Source organism: Tripterygium wilfordii, chromosome 4 (assembly GCF_013401445.1).
Source record: "Tripterygium wilfordii isolate XIE 37 chromosome 4, ASM1340144v1, whole genome shotgun sequence".
Taxonomy (NCBI): Eukaryota; Viridiplantae; Streptophyta; class Magnoliopsida; order Celastrales; family Celastraceae; genus Tripterygium; species Tripterygium wilfordii.
Genome location: NC_052235.1, coordinates 5,694,953 through 5,721,649, shown reverse-complemented (window position 1 = coordinate 5,721,649; position 26,697 = coordinate 5,694,953). Strand labels below are relative to the sequence as shown.

The window sequence follows — 26,697 nt, the reverse complement described above, 5'->3', positions numbered from 1 at the left end:
TTTTTAAAATTATTGTTATTTTGTAAATTTTTTTAAAACACACTCGTCGGAGGGATTCATAAACGGCGTCGTAGAAATTAGAACCGCCTCAGGTATATGGGTATCAGAGTACTCTCCTAACCCTAAACGGCACCGCATTAAAGGGTCTGTCGAACAGGCTCTTTCCAAAAATACCCCCTATGTGGAAATATATAGGCGGCAACGGTCATGTTTGCACCAAAAGAAAAGGAGCGAGTCGGTTGACTTGGTTCCAAAAATACCCCTATGTGGAAATATATAGGCGGCAACGGTAAAATTAGGAAAGCCGAACCCTTAACTCACGAACGAATACTTATAAACCCTAGCTCACGAACGAATACTTTATGGAGTTTTTGCTTCCAAATTCTTAGAACTAGAGAAGATAGGAGACGAAGATGAGTTTCTGCTTTCGCTTGAATGAAGGTAATTCAGTGACTCTCTTCGTCTTTTTTTTTATTCAAATTTTATACAAATATGAATTGTTTGATTTTGAATTTGGGTTTCGCAATCGTAACAAGGGTTTCGTTTTAATTTTAGTTTCGGCAAATCTTATCAAGGGTTTCGTTTTAATTTTATTTTCGATTTGGGTTTCACAAATCTTAACAAGGGTTTTAATTTTAGTTTCGATTTGGTTCTCGCACATCGGGATTAGGGTTTCGTTTTCTACGAATCCATGGTTCCAGTTTTGGGTCGTCGTTATATTTGGTTTCTTTATACGATCTTTGCTCCCAATTTCCTCACCACGTTTAACAATCCAATTGGTCTCAATTTTGATGAATTTTTTGATTTCGATTTGAATTTTTAATCACTGTTCCCTATTTGAATCGGTGTTTTTGTTTTGAGATTGGATTGGCTTTGTTTGTTTGTTTCGGTCTGGATGGGCTTGGTTTAGGCAAGGTAGTGTCTTGTATGAATAAGCTGTTTGCTGCGTGCTGTTTATTCCCATCGCCTCGTGGGTTTTGCCATGTTCTGTTTGGATCTGAAAGAATTCTCTTGAGACCGCTTTTTTAAACTTCTCTGTTATTTCCCCTCAAATATTTGCAGGTGATTTTGATGGGGCATGACTTTGGTGGAGCATGTATATCATTCACTGTGGAGTTATTTCCCTCCACGATTTCCAAGGCTGTATATGTTGCTGCAGCAATGTTGGCAAATGGGCAAAGTACTCTTGATATTTTCTCCCATCAGCATCACTGTTAATTACTAAATTTTTGGCATTATATATCCGATGGAACTATTTTTAAATTTTATTAGTATATACATAAGTGCTATCCAAGATCTAGGGTCCTTTTCATGTGTGTGTTGGTTGACAAAACTTTCTCGGTCGTGGAAAGAATATACCATCGAGCTTGTGCCTTTTTTTTTTCCTTCCAAGATAGGCTACCATCTTTATAAAATAAGTAAGAAATTTACCAAGCTGCTTCTGCATCTGCATCTGCTGGTATTCAAACCTGGCTTCTCTGATCTGAAAGAATGCATCTAGCTGTGAAACTACTTTACCCTGTTGTGCATGTAAATATAATTGTAAGTTTCATGTGAAGTAAATAGTCAGGACGACTGTATATGTGCATTTAAATTGCCCCTCTTTTTTTCAATGGGTAGGACCTACAAATATCGTTTGGGTTATAGAAGCAGTCAGCAAATCTATTTGATCATTCTTATCCACTTAGGATGCATTTCTTTGAGTGGTAAAGATGATCATTACAACAATTCATTTGACGTTTGATCATTACAACAATTCATTTGACGTTAAGAAAATTATTTTCCATCCAATTTACAGCAATTGCTGTGCTGTTTGCTAATGTTTATTGACTTTTATTCATGAGGAAGCTTCTTTGAACTAGCTTTGGCCTCAGGTCTGAGGTGTGTGTGATCCCGCAGTGGGCCATGAACATTAGTTGATGAACTTTGTTTCACTCCGTCCTGATGCAAATTCAGCAAGCACCGACTTGTGACTAATGCTTAATTATGTTTGCAGGCAGATTCGGACAATCTTATGCTCCAGGCTCAGATATTTTTGTACAGAAATGGGAACAATCAACAACCAACTGCTATTGATTTAGACAAGTCAGTGTTGAAGGATTTATTATTCAACCAGAGCCCTGTTAAGGTATATTCGAAATCATGATATATTATTTATTGTGATTGTGTTATTATATTTTATGAACATGTCAGCATTGGTTACTTCCAAAATAGCAATACTGTTTGACTTTTAATAGCTTCTTAAAATCTGGACATACACCTGCATATGAACTTAAGGACACTGCATTAATAATGTGCTGGGTAATATGCTTGCATGAATGGAAAGCACCTATATGCACAAAAACACACATATATGAATGGACACCTGTTTGGTTTGGTGTGGCTTTGTTTAGGCAATGGTGGTTCCTTGCATGAATAGCGCCAATAATTTCATGACAAAAAAATGCACAAGTTGTTCACAAAACTAATAAAGCTGTCAGTTTTTTGTTTTCTCCATTTTTTTGAAATTTTTATAATCGGGTTTTTCTTCGTGTTTGGTTCGGTGTGGCTTGGTTTTGTTTAGGCAAGGGTGGTTCCTTGCTTGAATCAAAATGTAAATTTCACTCTAATTAAGCTCTTAGGGTTCTTGTGTTCTCTCTCTCTCTCTCTCTCTCTCTCTGATATTCAGATTTTTTTGGGCAGTTTGGTTCGGTGTGGCTTGGCTTGATTTAGGCAAGGGTGGTTCCTTGCACGAATGAGCCGTTGTTCGCCAAACTAGTCAAGCTGATTGGTTTTTTTGTTTGTTCCATTTGTTTTTGGAATTTTGAGAATAGGGTTTTCTTAGAGTTTGGTTCGGTGTGGCTTGGATTGGCATGGTTTAGGCAAGGGTGGTACCTTGCTTTAATAGAACTGTGATTTCACTCTAGTCAAACTCTTTGGGTTTTTTTTATGCCTTTTTGTTTTAATATTTTGATACTTTTTTTATGTGTTCTGTGAGATATGGTTTGGCTTGTTTTAGGCAAGGGTGGTTTCCTGAATTAATAGAACTGAAGATGTCATTCTAATAAACTCTTTCGGTTTTTATGTTTTCTCTCTTCATTTTATGAAATTGTAATAATCTGGTTTTCTTAGGGTTTTGTTTGGTGTGACAACTTGGTTTACGTAAGGGTGGTTCCTCGTATGACTAAGCTAAACTAATCAAACTGTTTGGGTTCCCGGTTTTTTTTGGTTCCATTTCTGTTTGGAATTTTGATAATCATGTTTTTTGGGTTTGGTTCGGCGTGGCTTCAGTTTCTTTTGGAAAGGGTGGTTCCTTGCTTGAATGAAACTGAGAGTTCCACTCTAGTCAAACTCCGGGTTTTTGCATTTCACTTTTTGTTTTCCAAAATTTGATATTTGGGTTTCTTTTTAGGGTTTGGTTGGTTGTGGCTTGACAAGGGTGATTCCTTGCTTGAGTTAAATTGAGAATTTCACTCTAGTCAAACTCTTTGGATTTTTTGTTCTCTCTGTTTGTTTTGGAGTTTTGATGATCTGGTTTTTTTAAGGTGTTTGGTTTGGTGTGGTTTAGCTTGGTTTAAGCAAGGGTGGTTCCTTGCTTGAATCAAACTGTAAATCTCGCTCTAATTAAACCCTTTGGGTTTTTGTGTTCTCTCTCTCTTTGTTTTTTGGAATTGTGATATTCGGGTTTTTTTGATGGTTTGGTTTGGTGTGGCTAAGCTTGGTTTAGGCAAGGGTGATTCCTTGCACGAATAAGCCGTTGTTTGCCAAACCAATCAAGCTGTTTGGGTTTTTTTCCCATTTGTTTTTGGAATTTTGAGAATCAGGTTTTCTTATGGTTTGATTCATCTGGCTTGGATTGGCATGGTTTAGGCAAGGGTGGTACCTAGCTTTAATCCAAACCAATCAAGCTGTTTTTTTCCATTTTTTTGGAATTTTGAGAATTGGGTTTTCTTAAGGTTTGGTTCGTCTGGCTTGGATTTGCATGGTTTAGGCAAGGGTGGTACGTAGCTTTAATAAACTGTGATTTCACTCTAGTCAAACTATTTGTGTTTTTTTGTATTCTTTGTTTTTAGAATTTTGATATTCGTTTTTTGAGGAGTTTGGTTAGAGATGACTTGGCTTATTTTAGGCAAGGGTGATTCCTTGCATTAATAAAACTGAAAATTTCATTCTAATCAAACTCTTTGGGATTTTGTGTTCTCTCTCTTTATTTTATTAAATTTTAATAATGAGGTTTTCTTAGGGTTTTGTTCGGTGTGATTTGGTTTGGTTTAGGTGAGGGTGGTTCCTCATATGAATAAGCTAAACCAATCAAGCTGTTTGGGTTTTTGTTTTTATCTATTTGGGTTTGGAATTTTGATAATCATGTTTTCTTAGGGTTTGGTTCGGCGTGGCTTCTCTTTTTCTTTTAAGAAAGGGTGGTTCCTTACTTGAATGAAACTGAGAATTTCACTCTAGTCAAACTCTTTGGGTTCTTGCATTTCACTCTTTGTTTTTCAAATTTTGATATTTGGGTTTTTAAAGGGTTTGGTTAGGTGTGGCTTGGCTTGGCTTGATTTAGTTTAGGCAAGGGTGGTTCCTTGCATGAATTAAATTGAGAATTTCACTCTAATTAAACTTTATGGGTTTTTGTGTTTTCTCACTTTTTTTTTGGAACTTTGATATTCTGATTTTTTGGGGTTTGGTTTGGTGTGGCTCAGCTTGGTTTAGGCAAGGGTGGCTCCTTGCATGAATAAGCCGTTGTTCACCAAATCAATCAAGCTGTTTGGGTTTTTTTTTTCCCATTTGTTTTTGAAATTTTGAGAATCGGGTTTTCTTGAGGTTTGGTTCATTGTGGCTTGGATTGACATGGTTTAGGCAAGGGTGGTACCCCTTGCTTTAATAGGACAATGCTAGAGACCCCCAAAATTTGACACTCAAAAGTTCCCCAAATCTATGTGGCATTAAAATAACCATTGATTAAAAACACATATGTAGGGCCCACTTCACATCCAACACTCCACATTAAATGGGGGTCTTTTGGGGGTCACTTTTTGGGGGTCTCAAGCATTATCCGCTTTAATAAAACTGGGATCTTACCCTAGTCAAACTATTTGGGTCTTTTTTGTACTCTTTGTTTTTAGAATTTTGATATTTTTTTTAGGGGTTTGGTTAGATATGACTAGGCTTGTTTTAGGCAAGGATGGTTCCTTGCATTAAAATAAATCTGAAATTTTCATTCTAATCAAACTCTTTGGGTTTTCTTAGGGTTTTGTTCAGTGTGATTTGGTTTGGTATAGGAGGCAAGGGTGGTTACCTACATGAATAAAACAGAGAATCACGCCAAAAACATGCAGAAGTCGTTTGTAAAACAATAAAGCTGTTGGTTTTTTTTCCTCCGTTTGTTTTGGAATTTTTATAATCGGGTTTTTTAGTGTTTGGTTTGGTGTGGGTTGGTTTGTTTTTTAGGCAAGGGTTGTTCTTTGCTTGAATCAAGCTGTAAATTTCACTCTAATTAAACTCTTTGGGTGTTTGTGTTCTGTCTGTTTTTTTGGAAATTTTGATATTCGAATCTTTGGCGGTTTGGTTCAGAGTGGCTTGGCTCTGTTTAGGCAAGAATGATCCATTGCATGATTAAAGCTGAAAATTTACCAAAAGCATAGCTCACTAATCCAATGAAGCTATGCTCTTTAGGTTTTTGTGTTCTCTCTATTTGTTTTTCGAATTTTAATAATCGCATTTTTTAGGATTTGGTCCACATTGTTTTGTTCTTAGTTGAATTTTGTGAATTTATTTCACACTTGATGATAACCTATTATATATTATTAACCGCTCTGTGAGGAGAAGAAAAACTAGGCAGCTACAGGTAGGACAATTCGATGTCCGTCTCTGTCTAGGTCTGAGTGTCAATCTGAATGGGGGAAGTTGATATCTGTCGTTCCAGACAATCTGAAGCTAGCGGTGGCAGTTAGCAGTCCTAATGATCTTCCTTCCACTTCTTCAATTCTCAAATTCTTTAGTCAATTGCTCCAACTCCACCAAGTGAGTTTTTTTTCTTAAAATAATCTTCACATTTGATTTTTCATTTACTTTGTTGCTTTTGATGAATGCCTTATTTCGTCGCTTTTAAATTTTTCCAAATTTTGTGACTTCCTTAAATTATTAGGGACTTGTCAGATCCTTAGAATGCTCTCTGCGAAGAATAAAGATGCTGCTTTGGCATCAAAGCAAATGGGGCAACCATTGCCATCTCTGTGGAAATTACACCAAAGCTCTGAATTGTTACTCCCATTTATTGTGAACTCAAGGATACTATTCTTGCACCTTGCTCCAATAGATGTTGATGACATGGGTACAAATCTGGTTGAAACTTTGTACATGAATCAGGCTTCTTTGTTTCAGGTTAGTTTTATATTTTTTTTCACAAAAATACTAATTTGTTTTGAAATGTCACAGAGATGTTGAAAATATGAAATTTTTTTTCCTTGTTCAATACATCAATTATCGAATCAAAAATTCAACTGCTTTTGTCCCTTTGATCATCATATTAATGTTATTAATTTATAATTTCTAATAAATTGGAAGAAATTTTATCAAGTTGATAATTGTTCTTGATGAAAGGATTACAGACGGAGCAGAATAGATGATCACGTAGCTAAACAAGGAATTATAGAATGTGGCTTGTTTGTTTATGTTATGGTTTCTAATTTTGAACATGGTTTTTTATCTACACATTGATGTGTTGTATGTGTTCATGCTATGCCAGAAAATAGGTCTTTTCCAGGAATGTCTATGAGATTGTAATTGGCCTCTTCTAATTTCTCCAAGGTATGCAAAGGTAAATATGGAATATGATGTTACTTAATTTGGATTTGCTTGCTAGCACACCTAGGAATGTGTGATTTGTATTTGATATTCATTCGTTGATATTTTAATTCATTGGACAATGGAGTTTTCAGAAACTCTATCGAGGTTATTTCTGCATATTACTTAACCCATGAAGCCTAAAACTAACTATGAGTGTAGCTGACTAGCTGTTAAGGCTAATGTTTCTTTGGGGAACTCCAAAGATGCCGTCAAAGACTTGAACATTGCTAGAGATGCAGAGATCTCATCGGAGGGAAAAGACAGAAAGCGAACTGAAAGATTTGTTCACAAATGCTCCAAAAAGGAGCAATAAAACAGTTGCACACAATGACCACTTGATATTTTTGGTAAGATAGTTATTTAGCATTTAGTTCTTTACGGAAAAAAAATGATCCGTTTTTTGTTGCATTTGTGGGTTTGTGATGTGAACTTTCTCTGTATCTGTGTTTTTTTAATCAAGATATTTAGATGCTGCTTAGTCAATTTGCTAGTATTTCCTCTTTAGGTTACTTTTTGCTTGTCATCTCATATAATGATGGACAATCATATAGTTCTCATTTGCTTTATCGAAGAGTTGGAAATCTTTTCTGCTTCAAAACCCCCAGAACAATTGTTCTTTCTCTGTACACTTGAGTGCTCTATGTTCTTGTTTTCAAATTGCAAATTGCATTTTGGGGATGATCCAACTTTACCACTTCTCTTATAAAGGTCAAATTGCTTCATAAGAATGCCTTAAACTAGATTTTCTGGTCTTTCTGTGGTCAAGCTATGCTAAATGGTCTAAAGAGTAACCTCTGACATTTTTACTGCACTGTTGCAACTTCCTATGGTGTTGCTTAGGTAGGGGGTAAGGTGCTTAGAACTTCCTCAATATAGTAATGTACTAGGAAAGACTATTAGGATTTTTGTGGGAAATGTCAAACTTCTGACTCTTTGGTATAACACTTAGATTTTTGTATTTATCTGCTAGCTTCCAGTGGACAAGGATGAATCAGAAACATCTCTCTGATATAATTATTCTTACATGAAAATTTTGGGACCACATTTGTTTGCTTATTAAACATGGGGATTTCATTGGCAGAGCCAACATATGAAGCACCTGTGTAATATGTCAATTCTTTGGGTGTATTCTTGTGCACCTTTAACTGCTTGGCAGACTCTACAATATCCGTGGTTTATGATCAAGTAACTTAATAACAATTTGTCTCTCTTTGTTGCTTATTCTTGCTTCACGTATTAACTTATATCTTCAGTTATTCAGTCACTTGCAGTCTTTTTGATATATATATGTACATGGTTTGCGTAAGGTTTCGGGGTAAGATGTGTCATACTTTTACAGAGGTCTCTTATTCTTTGTTCATATACATATATGACATTCTGTAGGAGCTATGCTCTAAGGTGCACAATAAATTTCAGACAATATTACTGTCTCCGTATTTCTTGCAGATGGGGAATATGATTTACGTTAGGCTTTGTAAATTTCAGATAACATCCGAGGATTATCGAGAAACTCATTGCCATTACACAATATGCATGCTACTTGGGTCTTTCTAGATATCTTAGAACTTGAGGCACTGTGCAATCAGCTAGGGTTCACTTATGTTGTTCTGTTTAAATGATAAAGTTATCCTTTCATTGGAAAATGAGGTATAGATTAATTTTGATACCCGCCGAACATAGGTGATCAATTTAAAATAATCTTTGTGCATGCAAATCATAGCCAAAAAAATCATTTATTTTGCTTAATATTTTTCCTGTTATTTTTCTTTGTTCATGTGATTCATTTATTTTTTTTTTATATTAAATTAGGATTTTGTGTGTCTTTTCGTGATCAGAGCTCGAATTCCCCCTGCTGTTTCAAAAAATAAATTAGACTTGAAACATTTATTGCTTAATATTTTGCTTAAAACACAACAGAAGCTGCTTTAAATGAGCACATATTTATAAGCCCTTAGCTTTTCAGCCCATCCGCAAAGCATTCTGCGAAAACCTCCATTTTGTCGTCACTTAAAGCCAACCCAATCTCAACTCCACCACTCCCGTCGCTGCTTTCCGCCAACGAAATGGCCCCCGTCCTATCCACGGACGTCACCTCCACTCTCTTCGGCCTACCCCACCCGAAATCCGACTCGTACACATCGAACCGGGGTGACCCAGCAACCGTGACACCTACTGCTCCCGGTTCTAAGTCTATAAACTTCTCAAGCGTCGCATTTGTTTCTCTAAGATCTACTCTCCCCAGCCCTTTTACCAGTTCACCGATTTTTTCCGCCGCATAAACCACACCCTCTGCTCCCGCAATGTCTTCTACTTCAAGAGCTACGCCATATGTTGCAACACAGTTACCAAAATAGTTCGCCGGAATCGGGGGATCCAAACGCTCCCTAACATCGGCCGTGAAACCAAACCAGAATCTCGTATTGCTCTCAATTTTTTTGGATTTAGCGATGCAAGACATAGTGTAAGCACAAGTGAGAACAAACGTAGATAAATGGAGTGATCTGGGTTCTGAATTTTGCCGAGTCGACGATACATACTCTCTGAGTTTCTTTATATCTTCCCGTGTCAACTCGAATGTTGACCGGACCAAGTTCTTGGGACAACTTAATTGTGGGAGTACCTTCAAGTTTTCTGGGTTCTGGCCTTGGATTCTTTGCGCCCACTTGTCCAGGAAAAGCCTGCAGAATCCTTCTTGGTCCTCTATAACGGCTCGGTCCATAAACGGTGTAAGCTCCGGCGGTAGCGAGTCGGACTTACCGGTTTTGCATACATAAGCCCAAGCTTTGATAAACATGGTTGTGCTTTTGCCATCGAGAATCGAATGGTGCGTAGAGAGCCCAATAGAAAGCCCTTGGTGTGGAAACAGAGTCACCTGCAACGCCAAAAGCGACGCCGTTTTCTCCGATATCGCCAATTCCGGTACCAGGGTATGCGATTCAATAGCACCGCGTGGTTTATCACCGGACACACGGTCAAAGTCAGCGTCGGATTCAGCGACGGTGAGAGAAACGCCGTCGTTTGGGGTGTAGAGGATGAAAGGTTGGGGAGCACGTGAGGGCCACGTGAGGTTGCCAGCGAGTGGGAGGAAGTGGCGGAGAGTGAGAGAGAGTGTGTGCTTGAGTTTGGGGAGAATAACCGAGTTGCATGAAATCGGGTCAGATGGCTCAGTGAGTCGGTAATAGAAGACTCGCTCAACTGGAGGAAATCTGAACCAAAATGCATCGAACAAAGTGATTGGGAGACGTAACTCGGAGAGTGGCTCAGACGAATCGTTAAACGGAGCAACTTTGGAAACCTCCACTATCTTTAGGGAATCGTTTGACGCCATGAGAGAGACCCAAAAAAACAAACACAAAAAAAAAAAAGGAGGATGATATGAATAAGAGGTTGTAATAGATGAATATATACAAGTTGATAACGATTTTTTTTTGTGAATTTAGCAAACATAAAAATTCCTGGCCGTTAATTAGTTGGCACAATAATTTTTTGGGCCCCACGGCAATAAGGGTTTGCACAATAAAATAGGCAAATAGCCATATATATCTTAGTAGTATTTTTTTAATTATTGTATCTTTTAATAAGGGTTGGCACAATAAAATAGGCATATCTATGTAGTATTTTTTAATTATTGTACTTAATGGCCCAGTGTGTCAAAGCTTTTTAAATTGAGCAGAAATGTAGGACAATTTTAGTAATAGATATGTTGTTTGAATGTTGTGTAGTGTTTGATTGAACTTTTATCGGTAATATTTTTGTTGTGTAGCATATTTTGATAAATTACGTGTAGGGGTATTATGCATATTAGTTGTAATTGGCAAATATACATGTATTCAATTGTAAAAATTAATATATAATTTATATAATAAATTAATATATAATTTATATAATAAATTAAAATAAATTTAAGATACTTAATCAATTATAAATTAATAAATCAAAGTCATGGAGATAATATCGTATCTTCTTTGGTTATTGAAATGCTACTGAAATGATTCCATCAAGTAGCATATGAAAAGTAGTAAAAAATGCTGTTAAAAAATGTCTTGAATTATAAATATCTTTTAATTATGGCTAATAGCCTAACTAAGTGGCAGTTTTCGAATGGTCATTTTATTATACTTTAACAATTATAGAAAATAAATCATTTATTATTTTTTTCACGTGACTTAAGTGACTGACTACTAATATCTGTTTCGTTTGTTTCCTAGAACATCCTCCCTTTCATTATATGATTTTACAACTAAAAAAGCGTGGTATACACTATACGTACTGTCTCTTAGCAACAACTTATCAAGTAGTTGTTCTTTGAAGCATTCCCCTGTGGCTTCTTTCTTCTATAGAAACGGGAGCCACATATCAGTAGAGCAGGTGTATCGTTTTTCATATCATGTAAAAAGGTTTTAGGGCCATTGCAATTTGCCAATTTGTATTAATAAGTGGACCAAGATTCGTCACGTCAACAGAGGCAGCAAACCCACCACCTCAAAAGTTAGCCAACCGCACCAAGCGGTATTTTTGTATTAAAATACTTTCGCTGGTCCCTGTTGCCCGTTTTGCGGGTTTGACCATCGGTACGATAAAATTTCTAAAACAACGTTCTTGAGAGTGAAAAGAGGAGCGAGGTTCATTGCTTTAGATTACACATGTTTTAAATTAACGATGATGATGATCGTGTGAGACCCAAACAAGTGGAATCCATTTGTTATTTTCATTTTCAATTGTGCTAGTTTGGCGAACAATTTTTGAAGGCAATATATTACCCAACTATCAATTTCCAAACAATGTATGTTATTTATGAAACAAACAACAATTTGAGGGTGCACATTCCTAGGCATTTTTTGTATAATATTATTGTCTTTTCGAAATTGTTCCAATTTGAACAATTTTGAGACAATATTGTTTGTTCATTACCAAAATACCCTCATTTTTATTCGTTATCTCAAACATACCCTTAGGGCTACTGATAACATAAAAGCACAACCACGAACTTCTTCTAACTTTTCATCCGTATGCGATGTTGAAGCATATCCACCACCATACCTACTCCGACCACGACGACGGTCGCCGTTCGATTTCTCCTCCGACAAATGAGATTTTCATACCGATAAGACCTTGTATTCCTCAGCTAAGGGATGTCTCTTCTAGATTTGGAGTTAGGTCTTCGATTTTGTAGGTTTTTCGCTTCTATCAATTTTGCTAATTAGGGTTTCTACCGTGATCTTTTTCGATGTTGTGATGCTTTCTTATATATGAATGATGTTGCGTATGAATCCTCCTTTGAGTTTTGAAGCATTATCTGTATTATGTGTAACTTGATTTTTTGACAAGGAGATTGGGGAATTTGTTTGTTTTAGAGCATTGTGTCATTCTCTGCGATAGTTATTAATTCCTCGTATATATATAAGTTTCTTTGTTAGATTTACTTGATTAGAGGTGGATGTGAAAGCAAGTCGGGCTAGTAGAGAAAGACACTATGATGATGAATGATGCTATGCATATTTTGCAATATGTTTAAAAACCTCTTATGAAAATATTTGTTTAAATGTTTTATTATAATCTCAACTATTAAAACTTGTACGTGACTTATATTTATAATATTTTAAATCAATTAAAATGTTATTGTTAATATTAATAAATTGTTTGTTATTATTAATATTTATAAAATTTTAAATTAATTATAATGATATTGTTAATATTAATATTCATTACAATCTGTTTAAAGGATAAATGCACAATACCCTTACATGTAATTTGTCATAACAATTTTAACACTGATATGTTACTAGTAAAAGTACAACCAAATATCTATTAGCATTTCGGCAATAATATATGCTACAATTGTTCATAATATATGTTATTGTCAAAATTATCTACAAAACTGTCCTCACAATATAAAACGATCATTCAAAAAGAGTATCTTAAGTCCTTACAATATAAAATTAAAGTGGTCCCACGCACCACACCAACAATTTGATCCAACAACAATGTTCTTGGCATGAAAATGGTGTCCATTATAGAGGTATCTACTTTTTTGTTGTTGTAGTCATCAAATGCTAGAATTGAATTGATGTTCGTTTTCTGAACAAGTATGGACCAAACGTCCTTTTCTTAATTGTCGAATCCAATCCAGAAGTTGATATTGACATTTACGTCTTTTTTCAAAAAATAAACAACTTAAGATAGTTTCGTCTAGGTTACCTTTTATGGAAAGTTACACATTAATTTCACTTTCAAAATTTTTGAACATTTAGATCCACTCTAAAAAACTTTATCCTTCATTTTTATTTTTTATAATATTTAAATCATTTAAATTTTATATGATCTTTTTTGTCTTTTTTTAAAGAAGATTAGATCTAACATGACTTCTCTCTTGTTACTTTCTTTATATGCTACATCTATCTCTTATCTCACTACATCTTCTCTCTCTACTGTATCTCTCTCTCATCACAGTAACTTTCTCTTTCCTATTGCATCTCTCTCTCATCACAATAATTTTCTCTCTCCTGTTGCATCTCTCTCTTTCTTTACTACGTCTTTCTCTCTCTCATCTCTTTTTATGGCTATTGTTTTGGACATCATGCGTCTCTATGAGAAGAGTCCAATGGTGATGTTGGTATTACGAATTGTCATCGAAATTGGTCGGATCTAAAGTTTTTTCCAAATAATAACACAGGCCGACCAATGTTACTATTTTTTTCAAGTAGTAACACTAGTCGTTTTGGGCCGTACATGGCTGGGCACTGTACGTCTCAATGAGAGGGTCCAACGGTAGTGGTGGTATGGCGAACCGTTGTCGAAATCGATCGGATCTGAAGTTTTTTTTTCCAAATAATAACATTAGTAACACTAGCAAACCAATGTTACTGTTTTAAAACGGTCATATCCGGTGGCCGTTTTGGGTCGTAGTTGGCTGGGCATTGTGTGTCTCAGTAAGAGGAGTCTAACGGTAGTGGTGGTATGGTGAACCACCGTCGAAATCGACCGGAGGATTTGAAGAAGAGGAAGATGGAAGAGATGAGTAACGACGATGAATCAACAACACAAGAGGAGCTGCGGTTGCTTCTTGACCCTCTCGCCAAATCTTAGCTCGTCGATCTTCTTTCTAGACTGTGCGTTTGCTTTCCTTTTCTTTTATATATATTTCGTTCTCTTCTAGTGTTTATGTTCCTGTGGATGTTTGCTTAAATGCTTATACGCAAAGAGACTAGCAGATTATAATATTATATAGTTTTTTTTGGAGGTGCGGTTGGCTGGAGTTTAGGTTTGAAAGCGTGTGAAATTTCGGTTGAATATATTATATTAGGTTTTGTTGCTGTCAAGGGTAAAAAAGTAATTAGCATATTAATGGTACCTTAGAGGAATAAAATTTTTGGACTGGACTTAAGTGTCTAAAAGTTTCACAAGTGGTATAGGCCTGGAATTTTCTCTATCTTTTACAGTTTTCCGGGCTAGAAGCACAGTGCTCCTGCGGCCCATAACAACTAGGCCTGGTTTTTCCGGCCTGTATGTTGGCTTCGAGACATCAGGCCCAAATGTTATTCCAGCTCTGTAGCCCAGTAGCCCACAGTCAGATATTATTTCTCCAAGGCCCAATCTATCAATTATGGGCCAACACTTAGTCCTCCAGTTTTTTAAAAAACTGGGCCTCACAGTCACAGTCCAGTAGTATTGTAGAATAAAGAATAGTGGGCCTGTGAATTCATTCATTGGGTTCCAATTTCCGACTGCCAAGGTGGTTACATTATTATGGGACAATAACCTTAATTTTGTCTTATTTGGTTTTTTGTCATAGTGGTCCTATAAGTTCTTTGGAATAAAAGAGAACTCGAAAAAAAGAAGGCTAGCACGCTTTGGTTCTAAAAGTGAAAGGTGATGTTCACTTTCCTAGCACAAAAATGGCTTGTCAAATTGTCATTTTTGAAGACTAGATGCACATCTTTTTTATATATATATATATATACTTCTCTATGCGAGCATGCCCATATCGGATATTCAAAAGGAAAAGACAAACTTGTATGATGTTATTATTAATTATCAAAGAAAAAGTGTTTTGTGCAAACCAAATTCAATATTATTTTCAACTAGACGATCAAGCTTCTCATAATTTGTACTTAACTAGCTTTTGTTTGAGCAGTCATTTCATGATCAGATGTTCCCCCAAGAGTAAAATCATTGATCTTGTGACACAACACAATGTACGGTCAATATACATGTATAGTCTCCTATGATCTTGTAGATATATATATATATATATAACTTGACTTGACAACTTTTACAATTCACGCCTGCGCATGTGGTTTGATATTTGCTGTTCCAAATGTGGTTTACTGGTTGCTTCTCTACTAGTTTTCATAAGAGACATTGGTCAATTTATTGCTTCAACACTAGCAGTAGTAGAGATTGGCCGGCATGCTTAAAACTTTGTTCTAAAAAAGGTAAAAAGAGCATGGCATGACTTTGCTTTTGTTGTATCATGATGAGTCATCACTTCAACTCAACTGAATGATTGATTCCTCTTGTTGGATATATATGACTCTCATTTATTTTTTTATTAATACTAATATATATATATGTTTTTAACTTGGTGCTCAAATCGTTAATTACTTTAGAAGGTTTGTGTGGAAAATAATAGGGTTTGATAGCTCTTCTTTGGGATTGGTGAGAGTGGGGTATATAAGGGTTTTGAGCTGTGATTGAAGTCAGAGGTTTTCTTGTACTGTGTTATTTTCCTTGATAAATAACATAGCCCTATTTTTGGATGAACCACGTAAATCTTGTATTTTTTAATTTGTGTTATATATTATTATTCTTAACAGGTGGTATTTTTTTGAGCTTGGTTTGGTTAATGAAATTGTGTGATGATATGAATTTGGGGAATTTTGATGATCATGAGAGGACAATTTAAGTTGGTTTTAATGAGTATTTAATGATGCAAAAGTGGCAGCTCACTATCACCATCAAAATCTAGGAGACAAAGGGAGCGAGAGAGAGAGAGAGAACTTAGGGTTCTTGGCTTGTGAAATTGTGTGATGGGTATGAAATCCCTTTTCCGTCTCTTCTGCTGCATCTTAATTTTTGTTTAATTATTACACAGTTTTGCTTTTCCTGTGACTTTGTTTTTTAGGGATTGCTGCTCATGAAAAAAGCATATGCACGTACAGAGACTAGAGAGAGAGAGAGATCTGCAAAACACCTAGAATCAATAAAAGGAAAGGAGAGAAAAACAAAGTGTTCAGAAGTAACAAAGATAAAAACACATACGTACACTGTATGTATGTATGTATGTATGTATGTATGTATATGATGATAATGCAAAGAGAGAGATAGAGAGGAGTGAGAGTGAGAGTGAGAGTGTACATCCTCTCTGCCCCATCTAGTTAAAAACGCCAATAAAATAATATGTTAAAGCTTGTCCCTTCTTCTGCTGCTGCTGCAGCTGCTCTATTTATATACGGCCACCAGAATACAGGGATGATAAAGAGAGTGTGAGTAAGAGAGGTAATTGCCTTATCCTCACATAGCAATTGGCCTTACATCATTGGCTTAAAGTTTTTGTTAATTAGTTTGGGATAAGACATATCGTCCGCTTTAGGCTACATGTCGCATGAATTTGTTTTTCTTGTGCCGTCGTTATTAATTCTTAGGCTTAGAAAATACTTTCTTGTGTGAGAGGTGCTACGTCTTTATTTATATATTATTTGTGCCGTCGTTATTAGTTCTTAGGCTTAGAAAATATTTTCTTGTGTGAGAGGTGCTATGTCTTTATTTATATATTATTTGTGTCGTCGTCATTAGTTCTTAGGCTCAGAAAATACTTTCTTGTGTGAGAGGTGCTACGTCTTTATTTATATACTATTCGGTTGGGTTATGTAAATCCGATATGGGAAATTAGTATTGATAGTTTACACTAACTGAATTAAATATGGGGATAAAAAGTTAGGGTAATTGATGGAATTAGATCAGTAATTAGATTATACAATTGATCATCAGGGTTAACATGAGCTATATATATGTATATTTTTTATTTTATTTTTTTTGGGGACCATTTGATCCGCAATAATATTTATTTATAGTACTTTTGGATCAGAGATATAGAGAGAAAGAGCTAGCAGAAGGTAGTGTTACAGAAACCTTTCAACTAGGTGTTTCCTGTTGAGATGCCCAACACTGGTTCTCTACACAAATAGAGAGAGAGAGAGAGAGAGAGAGAGAGAGAGATCAATCCCTCTAAAAAGCTTATGTCCTGTCTCTTTCCACCTGCAAACAAACACACACTACGGAAAGTGGACAAACTCTCTCTTAATTACCAAGAACACCATGGACAAACCAAAAACCAACAAATAGTCTGTTAACTCTCGGAATTCCTTTAGTTAGTAGGATCAATTTCTTTACTTCTGACAGTACAACTTGTATATGGAGAAGTCTTTGGTCATTGCCGCAACAAAGTTCCACTTCTAATTGTTAACATACATGCATGCTTCTACAACTTATCATTAATACACAACCTCAAAAGTCTTCTTCTTTTTTTCAATTTTTTCCTTGAGATCGTTTTCAAGGATGAAAAACTTGACTTGTCTACGTCTCTATATACTTTTCTAGAGAAAAAAAGAGAAAGAAATAAAGATTATGGGTATTAATTAATCACTTGACAATAGTTGAATTGTTCTCTCTCCGAATTTAGGGTATACGACGCTTGAGATTGGAAATCTAAACTAATCCACTATGATATTTTCTTGTGAAATCCTGGTTCTCACTTCTAAATCCCTTTTCACATAGGCCTCAATCCAGTCTTACATATCGCCAACTATCTGAAAGGTGTGTTAAGTTGGGATGGTTCCTCGATTGCAAAAAAAAAAAAAAAAAAAAAAAAAGTGTCACCTGTTAATTAACTAGGTAGGGTTTGTTATTCAAGTGAAGAGTTCCACTTGCACCATGCATATCTCTCTGCAGGAAAGGAAAGTAGTGTGTGTGGTCCTCCTAATTCTCTCCACATTACATCTTCTTCAACTCTCACTGGTCCCTCACTAAATAAGGTACCTTCTCTCTGTCTCCATTTACACATCAATATCACACACTCCTCATACACATCAATATCACACTATTGCTTCATACAGACCACAACTTTTGCAAACCCTTAGTTTTTCTTAGACTTATCCAACTATACCATATGTTTCTATTTCCTTTTTCTCTAGCCTTCAAAATCTTCATCACCGCCCAATATCTAAAATTTGATTTTATCCCATTACAATCTTTTGGTATTGAATTTTCTCTATCCTAACTCTGTTTTTTGTTTTTTTAAATAATTCTGAGATTTTATTAAGATTAAATCAAAGATACAAAAAGAGCCTTCTAGTCGAACACCGATATACAAAAAAAAGAAGAAGGAGGAGCCGAAGGACAAGACTCATCCTGCTAGAAAGTCCAACAACTAGACCAAGATTAAACTAAATTAATTTTAATTTTAACAATTTGATCAGATACATAGACTTAAAAAGGAAGCACTTTTATAAATCAGGGCCTAAAAAATATATTTCTAAACCATAATAAAGACGTTTTTATTGAAGAATTCATATATATATATATATATACACATGAATTAATCATGCTCACAAATGACAATGCAAATTAAAAGAGATTGATTAATCGCAAATTAGTTGGACTAATGATTAAAGAAGGTCACCAACATTACCTTGAACATGATCTTCTCGTAGTACTACACGCATGCATTGATTGACCCACAACTTCCCGAAAATTACAGTATGGTCCCCATAAATATACACTTATATACATATACATCCCCCACAAGAATTGGCTAATCAATCATGGAAACGATTTAACCTCTCATGGAGGTGCAATGATTGTTCAATATGCGTGATGAAGACCAAAGCCAAAGGAAATGATAAGAAGAAGTAGAAGAAGAAGAAGAAGAAGATACATTTTTTATTTTTTTAGTTTACTTGGCATGATGTGACACGTGTCATCACATCTGCCCTTGCTTTATCTTGTGTTGAATAATATATGGTCGGTTGGATTCCGGCATCTTCTTCTTTTTTTCTTCCTCCTCTCTCAACAACTTGCTTCTTCAACCCACTACCCTTCTTCTTCTCTGCAACTAAAGCAGAAAATTCTTATATATATATATACAACCTTGAACACATATCTTCTTAGTTCTCTTGACTCCACAGAGTCCCAACAACATCAAAGTTTCCGAATTATCTCTCTGTAAGTTCAATTATATTCAGTCTTTATAGTCTGACCTAGCTAGATCTTAACGTGATGTTTTTCTACCATATACCTAGATCATGTTAAGTTCATCATCATGATAATTATTTTGTTATTTAACTTCAAATTAGAGTGAAAAATCATTCCAATTAAGATCCAAATTAAGAACACGAGCTCTATCCATTTGTGTAATTTTTCTTCTCTTCCAACTTAATTTGTTCTTCTAGATAATGAATATGTACTAATTGTTACATGCATCTCATGTTTGTATGAATTATTAATTAGTTTGTTGTCCTCTTTCCGATTTTAATCGCGCTCTCGATCTACTTTCTTCTTCAAATTCTTCCTCTACAATTCACACAATTTTTTCCCTTTTTTAATTAGTTAATTATTAATAATTAGTTCTTGATCTATATATCTTGTATATGTACTAGTTCTTGATTGATTGAGATGTGTTTTTTTTTTTATTTATATTTTATGCAGAAATATCTGCTTGGTCTTGCTTCATTGACATACATATGCACCAACAATGCTTGGCATAAGATGAATGCAAGTTCAAAGGAAATTGAGTCTTCATCAATAAAACATGATCAAGGAAGTGCAAGTCATGATTCCATTAAGATCCCTAGATCTAATACTTCATCAAGCTCATCAGCAACACCATGGTTAAGGCTAAAGGATCCGCGGATCGTGCGAGTTTCGCGAGCATTCGGAGGGAAAGACAGACATAGCAAGGTTTGCACCATAAGAGGATTGAGAGATAGAAGAGTTAGGCTTTCAGTTCCAACAGCAATTCAATTGTATGATCTTCAAGACAGGCTTGGACTCAATCAACCAAGTAAGGTTGTTGATTGGTTACTCAATGCAGCCAAGGATGAAATTGATGAACTCCCTCCTCTCCCAATTCCACCTGAAAACTTTGCCCTAACAACACACCATCAACCAATTCTTGATCATCATCATCAAATTGTTGGTTCCTCAAAGGGAATTGCAAGAGAAAAAGAAAGCAATGAAGGAGTAAATGATCCCCAAAGTGCATTCATGCCACCAAGAGGTGTACTAAATCATGCTTTCATACCTGGATTTCTCAGCAACAACAACAACAGCAATAACAGTATGCCATCATTTGGTTCTTTCTATCCTTTGGAGGCTTCAAATTTTTCTTCTTTCTCTCAAGCCGCGGCCGGAGGGGATCAAAATATTCAGAACTTGAATGCTCTACCATTGCCATCTACATTGACGCTATCGTCCGGCGGTGGAGGCTCTCAGATTTTGGTGACACAACCTTATTTCACAAACAGTGGCGAAATTGATCAAAGGCAAATCAATATTCACCAAGTGATGACACCTTCAATTGCTCATCATCCACAAGCTGTGTACTCATTAGGGCAGCCCATGAGACCCTTCCCTTTCAGTGTGTCACCAAGAATTAATATCCAATCCTCGCCCGGGAACAATGTCGGCGGACATGATCAGCCTAATAAGGATCAAGAATTTCATTCTAAATGAAAATGAGAAAAAAAAAAGAGAGAGAGAATTAAGTTAAGGTAGAGAAATAAGTGAAGAAGTGGAACAAGCAAGCATGGCTAGCTAGGTGGCTCAAGCTTTTTATCTCAAGAAAGAAGGGAAAGGTACTATTAATTGTCTATTAATTTGAAATTGAATGGTGCTTGCAGACTGTGTTTGTCCTTTTAAGTTACAGTTATGAATTATAGAGTGAGTAATTAATCTCATGTGTGTCATTAATTAAAAAGTTTTTGATTCAGTCTGCTAACTTTCAAAGTAAGTCAGCTTTAGATGTTACACCAGGGGGAAAAAAACCCAGCCGTTAGTTAGAACTTCTTATGCAGTGTATATATATATATATATATATATAAACAATTGTGTTATAGACTTATAGTCTACATTCAATTAATGATATTTGAACGTAGAATATATATGTCAATTGCACAATATATGTTTCAGTTTGTTCTAAAAGTGCAATGGGTCGCCTATATATGTATATATAGTGTTATGGGTATTAGCTGTTGAGGCTAGAAATATGGACAAACACCGGAAAAGGAAAATCAATTTGACCCAAAAAATCTTCATAAAAGAAAGCAAGAGAAATTGTTGTTTTTTTTCTTTATTTTCTATTTATGCGTTGTTGTATTTATTCTTTAAAACCTAATGGGTGAGGTGAATAGAGGCCAATGTCAATATATATTAATATATAGGGTTTGAAGCCTGAGTTAGGAAATGAAGAAAAGAAGAGAAGATATATGTGTGTTTGTGTGTGTGTGTGTATATATATAGATGATCTAATAGATCTATATCTATGTATTGATGAATAGGACAGATGATTGTCTGATCCAACAAAATAATGGGAGGGATAGCAGGTTTTCTGTAGCTAGGGTTAACCCAATTCAATTAAAGTTATATCAAAAATTTGAAAGATTTACACTGTAATAATGTATGTGGTCCTGACTAATAAGCAAGTATAGAAACTAAGACGAGATCGAAGACAAAATGCAAGACAAATTAAATACAGTAGACTTTGGTATTGTGTGGTTTCTTTAATTTAAAAAAAAAAGAAATTAAACTATCTATATATCTGTGATTCTATATATGCATGCATATGTATTACTAAACATAGCTAGCTAGAAATTCCAACTAAATCAAAATTGTCTTCTAATATCTCTGTTTCCTCTTGGATTGTGCAAGTGTTAACTCCTAGGGTTTGGGAATCCTTCATCCAAGGATCCAACGAAGATATTGGTAATTAATTTCTAATGAGTTCCTTTGGCAAATATTAGTAACTCTTAACATACTTTGATTAAAATCACCAAACTATATGTTTACCATAGCTATATCTATATATCTAAATATATATATAAAAAAGTTCCTTTATGATCAAATAATTATAGTCTTATAGAAACACTAGGCCACACTATTAGTGTGCACTATTTTCAACTTTTGTTCTTCAAAAATTATTATTTATAAATAATAGGGATAATTATTAATAGTTATACATCTTCTTCCTTGATATGCATGCAGCTGTGTTTGACCCGGAATTAAGCACTGTCATTTTCCCTTTATAATTAATACAATATGAATTTAGTATAAGCGCACAATACAAGGTCAAATGTCACAATTAATTCTTCAAATAGAACTAGTGTTTGTTCAATTTGATCTTTGAATTTTCAGGAAGCACAATTTCGATTTCAATTTCTATACAAGCTTGTTCTGGTCCGAAATGTCACACTAGGGTTTAGGAGCAATACTCATGTGATCACGTGTTGGGTTTTACCTAAAATTTGGTGAGAAAATTTTTGCATGTGTAGATATGACGACCCTAGTTTATACACATCGAATGTCCAAAAAATAAATTTATTTCACGTTATTTTCGGTTAAAAAAAGGTTGAGACAAAATTCAAGATCAAGTTTCTCAATTCTCGGCCCATAAGTGGCCCATGAATAAAAATATCTCCTCCGACTAGCTCGTATTCATGGGGGCCGAAGAAATAAAAGCCCACGTAATATCACGAGTGTTTCGATCTTTGTTACTTGGGCTGGTGAGTGTTAGCTGTTACTATTCGGCCTACTTCAACTAAAAGGCCGGGGCCTTTTTATTACGGCCCAATAACTTTTAAAATCGACAATTGGGCTTATGAGCCAACAAAAGTGTATTGTTATAGCCAAAACAAGATCCATGACAAAAAAATTTATAAATTTTATCATTCATGAGCCAACAAATTTCTACAATTGTAAATATTCTTACGGAGCCCATACCACTAGGGATTTAGGGTATGTAGCGGACTAATAATAACGGTGCACTATTTTTTCAAACAAATTTTAAAAAATAATAAATATAAAGTACAAGTGATTTTAATCGTTAAATTTAAAATTTATCTTGAAATAACAGGAAAAAAATGTTACTTAAACTTCAGACATTTCATATTTGTTACCAAATTTTTAAGTGAATTTAATTCTTTTTTAAAAAATACATGATTACAGGCACAATCTTAAAATACATATATCTATTATTCATTAAAAAAATTTAAAAAACATTTTTGCACTGGACCTCCCTCAATTATACCACCAGTCACCAGACATATCAGCCCTCTCCTCTTTATCCATTGCCCCACTCGCCGCACAGAGCCGTATCGATGTGCGTATTTTAGATAAGCAGTGTATTTTAATTCGCAATCCGAACTCCGAAGCAAGCTTAACGGGCCGGCCCATTCAGAACCAATAAATTAAGAGGTCCTGTATTTTTGGGCCTGTTTTGAGAACTTCGGGTTATACTTTCTGGCCCATGGTTTCTGGACTCTTGACTCCCCTAGTAATGGCCCATTCTGACCCAGGTTGTATTTTAATGGCCCATTCAGAACCAATAAATTAAGAGTTTGGTTTGCTCTGATTTTAGAGTACAGATAAAAAGCAATTGTACCAAAAGCAAAAGAGACTAAAGTAATTTGCCTTAAGCAGGCTCTGGTACCACTTTGTCTACTACAGATTTGTACACACACTCACACTCTCTTTTGCTTTAGATGATAGTGTGGTGCTTGGTGTTCTTTTTCTCAGGTCTGTTTTTATGACCAATTCCAGTGCTAGTCCACTTATTGGAACCATCATCTTTGATAATGACTATTGGTTGGATTTGCATCCAAGGGCAGTGGTCCAGCCTTCTAGGGCACAAATATTAATACTCCATGGGTTGGGTTGGGTTATTATGTAGTTTTAGGTTAAGAAGCTCATCTAAGTTAAATGCATGTGCTCTCTTGTGTTGCTAAATCCAACTAAGCATGCTAATAGTGTTTTATATTCATGATGTAAATATATACTTTGCTTAAGAATCACTTCATATATGCTCTTTTGTATTGTACCCCCTTTATTGGTAATGTGAGAGGAGACCACATGCACACTAAATTGTGGTCCTAACTCTTGGTGAACATCTAGTGCCCATTCAGATTTCATAGAATCAATGTTCTAGCTTGGAATTAATATATAGTTGGAAAGTAAATTCAACATTATATTCAACTTTACCATGTATAAAAGAAACACTAATGACTCAACAACCTTACTTGAAGTCGTTAAAGGATTTATCAGTTAGTGAGCAGTTGGGTGGGTTTCACGTAATAAAAAACACAAGAAGATTTGGGGCTCTACAATTCCTCAATAATTGAGTCTAAAATCTTAGATCTAACGGTCAAATTAAATGTCATATCACTTGTTTCTTACTGCTATTCAAACAATGTCACGTCATTCTCTCTCCTCACATATATTTTTTGACTTTATTATAAAACAAATGAGATGACTTGACATCATATGAGGCATCAGATAAGAATTTCGGGTTCTAAAATTGAAGAAAAACTATAGATGCCCCAGACCTATTTAACTTATTTATTTTTCAACTTATTTATAACCATCCCAACCACCACAAGCAAATACTTTCATGAAGCCATCTCTTTACCTAAAAAGATCAAAAGTTAACCAATGTTCATGCATGATTGAATCATGTGCGGTGCATGGAATGTGATGAAGCTACTTCCATTCCATATTTCCATGGTACCCTAACACATGTTAAAGAAAGCAAAGCAACCCATCCACTTCATTAATGGCTTCTCTCTCAAGAAGTTGCAACCAGTACTTCTTGCTTGCTGTATCCATTAATTTTTTTGCTGTATAATAAGTGTCTTTTATATGGTTTGCCGTAGATTATAAATTGGACGGCTATATTTAATAATTTATACACAACCCACAAATAATATTAATAATCTAGCTTGCTAAATTTAAGGTATTTTTGCAACAATTTGTGTTCTTGGCTTGACCAATTAATATATAGGTGGATTAATTTGTTTGTCTATCATGATATAATTTGAACCAACTACTCCGAAACAAATTAATTAATCGATATATTTTTCAGTGATGTTTCACTATGATACAAAGAATTGTCACCACTTCTTGTTGCAGCAAAGATATTATAGATTATATTATTTATTTCTTTTTTTTATTAAAAATAATACTATACAAATTTGTCCTTCACACATCCGACAAATCCAACAAATCCGACAAATGCATAAATTCGGGCCTTCACACAATAGGACATGGAACATTCCACCATCAATAGGTGACACTTATGTCTAATTTTCAAAGCTACTATTGTCTATTGAACAAGAACATTCATGGAAGGTGACTACAATTTGTACGAGGCATGACAACTTTGACTTTTGTGTAAAACAACATGCTTGTAGTCTTCAAAGGTGTCGACTTTTGAGTCTTCTTTTACACCACAATCGCTGGTCTTTGTCAATGACTAATTGACTATACATATTATTAACTCTTTAAATCCTATACTCATCATGAATTCTTTTACACCTAAGAGCAACCACAACCACAACCACTGTGATGATTTTTTGCTAGGAACAATAAAATGTATTAGGAGGAGTGTTTTATTGATGAGATTGAGTCAAAAAAATATATTGATATAATAATGTAAATTTTATATTTTGTGTAATAGAGGTGAGCTCAATATTGATTTTTATGTAAAAATGTGAGTGTTAGTGGTGAGACTCACATGGAGAATAAACATGTGGGCAAACCAATGTGACATCCTCTCTCCATACCATAACAAAAATAAATTAAATAAAATCTCATTGTTATAGTCGTCAATTTATCCACGCCCCATCAAATGTTATTTTTTGAGCATCCATGCCCAATTGCTCTAACTACCCATATCTCTACTCTCCCATGATTACTAGTCATACCAAAAAACTACGTTAATGTCTCCTAAATGAGAATTCTAAAAGTTGGACAAATAAAGCCTCAATTTCACATGCTTATGATTATTTACATAATTGATGCATACATTCTTAAAAAAAGGGAATTGTTCTATGCTTTTAAAGATGAAATGACATCATATCAATCTAATAATAAAAAAGCCTAGATTGGCTGGCTTACAAAAGATGCCCCAGATTGTTCTTTCTATAGTTTATACTATTCTTATTTTCTTTTTTGGTAAAAGTAGAATTAGAATTTGATCCAATTTACACTCAAAATAAAACCATTAGTTTGATTACATGAGTAGAAAGGTGTAACCATAAAGGATAATCAAAAACACTTTAGATAGTAATTCCACTCATAGGTTAATGTTTTATGTTGGGGTCCGGTTTGTTCTCTCTTCTTTTTTTTCAGTAAACATTTTTTTAAAAATTTTCAAGTGATTCTCATGTTTTCTTAAAATTTGATTTTTTTTTCTTTTAAATTTTGAAGCAACTATTTGTTAGGTAATTTTACATCATTTATTATTAAAAGATTCAATAGCAAAACTATTTTTTAGGTAATTTGGCATCATTTATTATTCAAAGATTCACCAGCAAACTTTTTTTTTTTTTTTTTTTGTATATAACATGTTTTATAACTTCATAAGAAAGATCTAAAAAAAAAGTCGAGCATCAATTGGAGTTATAAGAACGGTGTGTATCACCGTAATAAGGGGTTGAATTCTCCTTTTCGTTTAAAAAAGAGAGTAAAAAAATAAAAACACATTAGAAAAATTGGATAAAAAATAAAATAATTTACCACACAAAGGCCCACCGTTTGACTTTGTACAATTGAGTTGAAATGTTAAAAGCAACAACTACCAAACAACAAACACATTATTGGTCA

The 26,697-nt window shown here is 34.8% G+C and overlaps 2 protein-coding genes and 1 long non-coding RNA gene across 3 annotated transcripts; 2 read left to right on the top strand and 1 right to left on the bottom strand.

Annotated features, from left to right (window-relative positions):
* The first annotated feature begins 318 nt into the window (after positions 1-318).
* On the top strand, positions 319-8,510 carry LOC119996591. The gene is made up of 6 exons (XR_005467881.1): positions 319-441; positions 1,063-1,180; positions 1,997-2,128; positions 5,806-6,000; positions 6,125-6,360; positions 6,725-8,510. It is a non-coding gene; the product is annotated as an uncharacterized LOC119996591 (long non-coding RNA).
* Positions 8,511-8,669: 159 nt separating this feature from the next.
* LOC119996551 (phenolic glucoside malonyltransferase 1-like) lies at positions 8,670-10,430 on the bottom strand. Its single transcript, XM_038843225.1, has one exon. The coding sequence runs from the start codon at positions 10,151-10,153 to the stop codon at positions 8,777-8,779; it is 1,377 nt and encodes a 458-aa protein (XP_038699153.1). The 5' UTR covers positions 10,154-10,430; the 3' UTR covers positions 8,670-8,776.
* Positions 10,431-18,703: 8,273 nt separating this feature from the next.
* On the top strand, positions 18,704-20,818 carry LOC119996300 (transcription factor TCP24). The gene is made up of 2 exons (XM_038842885.1): positions 18,704-19,047; positions 19,531-20,818. The coding sequence occupies exon 2, from the start codon at positions 19,591-19,593 to the stop codon at positions 20,554-20,556; it is 966 nt and encodes a 321-aa protein (XP_038698813.1). The 5' UTR covers positions 18,704-19,047; positions 19,531-19,590; the 3' UTR covers positions 20,557-20,818.
* The last annotated feature ends 5,879 nt before the right edge of the window (positions 20,819-26,697 follow it).

What these genes read in the sequence shown, in the direction of transcription:
- LOC119996300 (XM_038842885.1), top strand. Translation starts at nt 19,591, where the DNA reads ATGAATGCAAGTTCAAAGGAAATTGAGTCTTCATCAATAAAACATGAT.
- LOC119996551 (XM_038843225.1), bottom strand. Translation starts at nt 10,153, where the DNA reads ATGGCGTCAAACGATTCCCTAAAGATAGTGGAGGTTTCCAAAGTTGCT.